The sequence below is a fragment of the Octopus bimaculoides genome, chromosome 3 (genome assembly GCF_046866305.1).
Source record: "Octopus bimaculoides isolate indiv1 chromosome 3, ASM4686630v1, whole genome shotgun sequence".
In the NCBI taxonomy this organism is placed as follows: domain Eukaryota; kingdom Metazoa; phylum Mollusca; class Cephalopoda; order Octopoda; family Octopodidae; genus Octopus; species Octopus bimaculoides.
In genome coordinates this window covers 77416339-77423995 of record NC_142930.1, presented here as the reverse complement: position 1 = coordinate 77423995, position 7657 = coordinate 77416339, and the positions used below count along the sequence as shown (strand labels likewise).

The 7657-nt window shown below is 42.7% G+C and overlaps 1 protein-coding gene across 1 annotated transcript; it reads left to right on the top strand.

Moving 5' to 3' along the window:
• The first annotated feature begins 421 nt into the window (after window positions 1-421).
• Window positions 422-898, top strand: LOC149136596 (uncharacterized). Its single transcript, XM_089348381.1, has one exon. It carries the CDS (start codon window positions 422-424, stop codon window positions 896-898), a length of 477 nt encoding a protein of 158 aa, XP_089204507.1.
• Window positions 899-7657: the final 6759 nt, after the last annotated feature.

Below are 7657 nucleotides of genomic sequence, written 5' to 3'. Positions count from 1 at the left end.
CTTCAAGCCATTGTTCCATCTGCCGCCACATTTGAATTGCCCCACGTGAAAACAGGACTTTACCAGTCGCGTTCCATTTTCTGGCGAATTATTTTCAATTGACAAGAAGAAAAAAACAGAAACAAAGAGAAAAATATTTGTTGGTACAACACACGTATATTCACAATGTTTTTGGCATTTTGTTTTGTTTTCTTTCAGCACACACACACACACACACACACACACACACACACACACACACACACACACACACACACACACAGAGGTTTGGCGACGAAAATTTTTTTTTGTTGGCGCATACAGTACACAATTCCATAAATTTTGCACAGAATTTTTTTTTCTCGCACACACGCTACTATTTCCAACAACACTTTTGTTGTTTTTTTTTTTGGTCCTTTTTCTTTTTCTCCTCTGACAGAAAATGAGTTTAACTAATCTTCCTTCTTCCACTGGTGACGTCACGCTTTGGTTCGCACAGTTGGAGGCGTACTTTGCGGCACATGCGGTACCTGCACAGCGACAGCTAAATTTTCTCCTTTGTAGCATTCTTGCGCCACTTGCTACTTCCGTCAGAGATCTCATCACAGATCCTCGCCCGGATACGACGTATGAGGTGGTCAAATCCGAGGTTCTCCGGCGGAACACTAAATCCGTGGAGTCTAAGTTTAAGCAACTAATGCAGGACGAGGAGCTAGGAGACAGGACGCCGTCTCAATTTTTACGACATCTCCGCAATCTCAGCGACACGACTGAGGACAACTCGCTCTTACGGAAGCTTTTCTTCTCCCGGCGACCTCCCAATGTGCAAACCATTTTAGCCAACACCGTAGATCAACTAGCTACCATGGCTGATAAAATTTTAGAGTTCGCTATCCAGCCAGCACCTCACCATGTCTGATCTTGCTCAGAAGTCTCTTCCGTTGCATCTTCCTCATCACATGATGAGATTGTGGAGAAAGTAGACTCCTTAACACGTCGAATGGACGCGCTTTGGCGAGCGCGCTCCAACTCTTCGCGCCGTCGCAGTTGGAGCCGGTCTTGTTCACGCTCGACCGATTCCTTTTCCTCTAGTTCCGGTCTTTGTTGGTACCACACCAGGTATCAGCATATAGCCCGTAAGTGAATTCAGCCTTGTTCTTTCCAATCGCCAAAAAACGAGTCTCGGAGGAATTGAGCACGTCAATTCTCTCCTCTTCATTTTTTACTCATCGTGCATTCCTCGTAAAAGATTTGGTGTCTAAGACACAATTCATGGTTGATACCGGTTCTTCTTGCAGTATTTGGCCTCTTCGTCTCACTGCAGACAGGCCTAAGCATTCTGCCATTGTTTTGCACGCAATCGACTCGTCTCTCATTGCTACTTTTGGTCGGATTTCTTCACGCCTGGATATTAGTCTTCGTCGAGATTTTCAATGGGTTTTTGTCATAGCTGATATGCCGCATCCTATTCTGAGAGCGGACTTTTCAGATTATTTTAATCTATTGGTAGATATCAAGCGACAGAGACTCGTCGACGGTTCTACGTCTTTGTCTGCACCTGCAAAGGCCGCTACCAATGCTGTTCTCAGTCCTTCATTTTTTGTCGCCACTGCTGGTGATCCATTTCATTCTCTTTTGGCTTCTTTTCCAGAACTAGTAGATCAGTCTTTTCCTTCGACAAAACCTACTCACTCGACCCTCCACTATATTATCACCACTTGACCACCTGTCTTTTCACGTCCGCGGCGACTTGCTCCTGACCGTCCTAAGAAGGCTAGGTCTGAATTTGAGCACATGCTCCAGCTTGGCCTGATACGCCCCTCCACCAGCCCATGGGCATCTCCCCTTCATTTGGTACGAAAAGGGGATTCTGATTTTTGCCCGGTGGGGGATTATAGACGTTTGAATGCGGTCACTGCTCCCGATCGCTATCCTATAAGAAATCTCCAGGACTTCTCTAATCTGCATGGTTGTACCATTTTTTCTAAGGTCGACCTCGTTCGCGCCTATCGTCAAATACCAGTCAATCCTGAGGATGTACCAAAAACTGCCATCACTACTCCTTTTGGCAGCTTCGAGTTCCTTTTTATGAGCTTCGGGTTGCAGAAGGCCACGAACACGTTCCAATGATTTATCAATGACGTTGTCTGTGGACTTGATTTTGTGTTCGCTTACGTTTAGGACATACTCATTGCAGGCGACACGCGTGAGAATCACCTCCAACACTTAAATCAAATCTTTCAGCGTCTTCGCGCATACAGTGTGCGAATCAACCCTGATAAGTGTGTTTTCAGGCAGTCCTCTCTGGAATTTCTGCGGCATTATATCGACTCAAATGGTATCAGACCTCTCTCTACCAAAGTCGATGCAATTCAGTGCATCGCACCCCTCACTTTATTACGCCAACTTCGGCACTTTTTGGGAGTAGTCAACTTCTACAGACGCTTCATTTGTGATTGTGCAGACAAGTTACTTCCTTTGACTCAGCTATTGAAAGCAAATACTAAAAGGAATTCTCTCATTACTTTATCTGCCGAGGCGTTATCTGCTTTTCAGTCAATCAAAAAAGAAATAACTTCTGTTCCTTTGCTTGCACATCCGGTTCCCGATGCTCCTCTCTCTTTAACCGTTGATGCATCGGATTCTGCGGTTGGTGCTGTTTTGCAGCAAAACGTAGACAATCAAACTAAACCTTTAGCGTTTTTTTCTCGTCAATTAAAGCCAGCCGAACGTCGGTACAGTACTTTTGATCGTGAGCTCTTGGCGATCTACCCCTCGGTTCGTCATTTTCAACATCAACTCGAAGGCCGAGATTTTGTGATTTATACTTTTCACAATCCTCTTATGTTTGCTCTATCATCTAAATCGGACAAATCCTCGCCTCGTGCTTTTCGTTACCTGGATTACATTTCCCAGTTCACGAGTGACATTCGGCACATACCTGGAACAGAGAACGTGCCTGCTGATGCACTCTCTCGTCTTCCTGTGTGCTCCCTTTCATCTCCTGCTGCAATCGATTTAACTACAATTGCGCAGGATCAGCCAGCTCTGGACACTTTGGATTTAGCTTCTACCAAGTTGTCCTGTTGCAAGTTTGCCTATCTTCCACTTCCGTCTGCTGAAGGCACCATTCTTTGTGACACAGCTACTGGTTCTCCCAGGCCGTTTGCACCTGAGAACCACCAGCACTCTGTGTTTGATGTCTTGCATTCACTGTCACATCCTGGCGTCGCTGCCTCAGGGAAGCTTATTACGGCTCAGTTTTTCTGGCCTAATATGCGCCGGATGATCACCGATTGGGCGCGCTCTTATGTGAAATGCCAGCGTTCTAAAACCCACGTGCACATTCGCACTCCTCTTGGACAGTTTTCTCCTCTGGAGACTCGCTTTCGCCATGTCCACATTGATCTGGTTCGACCATGGCCTGTGAGTCGCGGTTTCTCTTACATATTGACATGCGTCGATCGATTCTCTCGTTGGCCAGAGGTCATTCCGATAGTGGACATTTCCGTTTCTAACTGGATTGCTCGCTTTGATGTCACAGCTAAAATAATCACTGATTGCGAACGCCAGTTCGAGGCTTTCCTATTTCGTGAATTATCACGAATCCTAGGCGTTCATCACATTCGTACGACCAGCTACCACCCAGCCTCCAATGGGATGGTCGAACGTTTTCACAGGCAACTGAATGCCACTCTATGCGCCGCTCCTGATCCGCAGTCTTGGACAAAATTCTGCCTATCGTTCTTCTTAGTTATCGCACTGCTGTTAAATCAGACTTGGGCTTCTCCTCTGCTGAACTCCTTTACGGTACCACTCTGGCATTCCCTGGTACAGTGTTTGTGCCAGACAACTCATCGCCTCCTGATCTAACGTCGCATGTCACCAGACTTCGCTCGTATTTCTCAAGTCTTCTCCCCTTGCATCCGCATGACCAGTCTATTTCCTCTCACGACCCACCGGATATTGACAAATGGACTCGTGTTTTTGTTCGGGATGATTCTGTCAGAGGACTACTCATTTCTCCTTATAAGGGACCATTTCGTGTGCGATTGTGCACACCTAAAACTTTTAGTCTTGACATCAATGGTCGAGCAGAGACCGTGTCGGTTGACAGATTTAAAAGGACACATTTTGAGGTGTCCACACCCTTCGATGACACCCCAAAAACGCCTACCTTTGATCCTTTACAACCACCTGCACATGCACCTTTGACCGCAACACCCCCACCTCCACCTTCGTCACCACTACCTAACACGAACAAACCCTATGTCACCAGGACAGGCCACACGGTGCATTGGCCCCCAAAACTCATTAAAACTATTTATATCTGACAATCTCTTTTGTGTTTCCTGTGACAGACAATTGCTTTCTTGTGTTACTGAACAATTCCAATACTCTGCCATTAAACATTTTGTCAAATTTTGTGCATGCCAATTTATATTTCTTGCAATTATTTTTCTATTTGACTTATCACATTTTTGTACCATATCTTGTTAGTTGCGATCAGTTGCCATCTTGGCTCTTTCTTGTGTCTGCTCCAATTATTCTGTTTTCTCACTGCTGCACTGAGGGAGGAGCCCTTGTAGCAGCACAAGCAGTCAGCGCCATATTGGATGAGATATCGCAGCAGTCATTTCTCTGAGACTGGAGCGAGACCTCACCTGCATCCATTTGCCATGCGCGAGATCACAACGAGGCTCGCGATGGCAAACTAAATAAAAGGAAGAAACCACGAGGTTCGATCTCTTTTCCCTGCGACCGCTTGTAGAGCACACTTCACTGGTTGGGCCTCTAGGCTAATCCGCTTGTCGTATCTCTTGGGGCAATGAGCCCGCGTAATGGAGAACAACGATTCCCCCGTTTGAGATGGTTGCAGAGCGCAACACAATACATACTTGTATATATTGTAAATAAAACTGTTTGAAAACCTGCGTTTTGCCTAAGACTTCTTTCCTCGACTGCTGGAGTCTTAAGCAACACGAAGAATTAGAAATTAATGGGAGAAGGCGATATTCAACCGATATCGAGAACCTTGCCTCTCATTATACATTAATATTTGATGCTACAGCAATCCAATACGATGCTTCTCTGGGATATAACCCCCAACACCATAAACGATACATTTTGTTAAGCTGCCTCTATCTTTCTCTACAACACCAATATCGTCAGCAGTGTCTGTATCAAATATTTCATTTTCATTGGAAGCACAATCTTCTTCATCTGATTCGCTTTCACAATTTCCTTCATTTATGTTGTTCGTAGTGCCATTGATAAGGTTGTATGTTGCTGTCAATAGTAAGTTCGAATTTTCATAAACTGAAGCGGAATTTCTTGTTAAGTCAAACTGTACTTCCATATGATCACATATGTTTTGTAATTTTCCTATTATCTCCAAGTTTTCCTGTTCAAACTGTTCAATAACATGCCTGTTAATACAAACCAATTCTGCCACTGTATTTCTTACACTGCCATTAGCATTTAAAGCATCAACTAATTCAACAGGAGTTATAACATCTGAACCCATATTACAATGCATATACACATGACTCATAGCTGTAGCAAAATGAGCGTCGATACTGCCTTTACCATCTTGTACACCAGGGTGTACCAAAGTACAAAGTTTAAGGTTGTAACTATCTGCAATTTTATATAATGTAAACAATTAGTTGCCCTTCTTGTAACATCTTGCGTTGTCAGATTGTACATAAAGATTTCGAATGTATGGAAATTTGGTCGATATTTATCTACATACTTGTATCAAAATAGAACATAACAACCACATAGTCTTGCTTACTATCCCCAGTAGAAATGTGATCGAAGTAAGTGATACGATAATCCTTTATATTTTCAGTATTACGCCGTTCTTCATCGGTGTATCTTGAATACATCATGGTTCCATGCCACGATGACCCTTTCTTACCGTAAAAATCTGTAGTTTTTTCCCTACAGTATATAGCTTCGAATTTCATTTTGAAATCCATAACAACCATAGCATCTTCTAAACGTAAATTGAACATTATTTCATTGCGTTGTTTAAGTACACGATGACCAAATAAAAGATATAATTTTTCCATCACATCATTCAATAGAATTTCATGTTCTGGGCTCACATGTCGTTTAATGTATTGTATTACATGCTTGGGGAAGCAACAAACACCACATTGTTTTGTAGTGACGCATAGTTCTAGACGTTATGTTGGAACATTCATCTGCGCATGCGCAAGGATTAGAACCTTCCGAAGACCTGACGGAAGCACCTTGTGCACATGCACAGTTATCATCAGCAGCTAGGGTTCACCACCATTCACCCTCTTCGATCACGGCTTCTGACCGGGCAGGACGCAATTTACAGTAGCTCCGTCGAGAATGGGACGTTTAATGGAGAGCGGCACCGCGAGTCTGTAATAATGCCTAATTGCCTTGGTGCCTAACTACCAACCCTGCTGCTTCTTCATCTAGGTGTTCACAGCTACCGTTAACCAGAGATGGAACGTTTATTCAGAGAAATAAATTATTATTGTTGTTGTATTTGGGGATGGTCATATTGCCAGTTTAGCCAATAAAAACACACGCACTGTATATTTGGTGTTAATTTGCTTCAGCTTTATATTACATTACATTACATTAATCCTATTATTTCGGCCAGAGTTCTTTCGTCACACTTCTGTGACCTCATCAGTGGTCCTTTGCTTACTTCTTTCTTATGTGTGTCCCACCTTGCTAACTATCAGCCATTTTATATTTTGTATTCCTATTGTATTTGTCTACGCATGCGTATCCTTCTTTGTGTGTCTATGTTTTGTAAGTGCATGTGTGTGTATGGGGAGTGCCTGTATTATCTATATCCTCTGCTAATACATGTTCGTTTATTTATTTATTTGTTCATGTGTTTATACCTACTTTTTTTGTATTTAATTTAATTTTGTTAACGCATGTAGTTTTAATTCCATTTGTTTATCTATGTATTGTATTATATTTTGTTCATATTGTTATCGGTTTATGGGGAATTTATTGTCATATGTTGTGGTTTGTTGGGGGTGTGCGTTAGTGTTCCATTCCAGTTTCTTATTCAGGCAAGGTTTATCTTCTATTATGTGTGTAGCATCTGTAATTTGTCTAAGTGCTGCGTCTGTGCTATATGTGGACAAGATTTTAATTTCTATGTTGTTGAGTGAGCCTCCGTGTTCCTGCTCAGCGTGCTGGTACAGAACTGATGAGCTCTTCTCTTCCTTAAGTTCCCTCCAGTTTTTCATTTACCCGCTCTCCTGTGCTCAGTACTGTTTCCCCTACATTCGTCATTGTCTTGTTACTGCATTTTCCTTCTGTACATCTTATACTATAGACCACATTTCTGGTTTTACAGTTTGTTTGTGGGCTAAATCTACATACAGTATAGTTCCTATCAGTGCAGGGGGTTCTACTAAAAGGGTATGTTCTACTGATAAGGGATTTGAACAAATAAATCTCGCTAGAAGACGAACATGAACAAATAAATAAATAAAAACAAGAATAAATGAACATGTATTAACAGAGGATATAGATAATACAGGCACTCCCCATACACACACATGCACTTACAATAACATAGACACACATAGAGGGATACGCATGCGTAGACACATACAATAGAAATACAAAATACAAAATGGCTGATAGTTAGCAAAGTGAGACACAC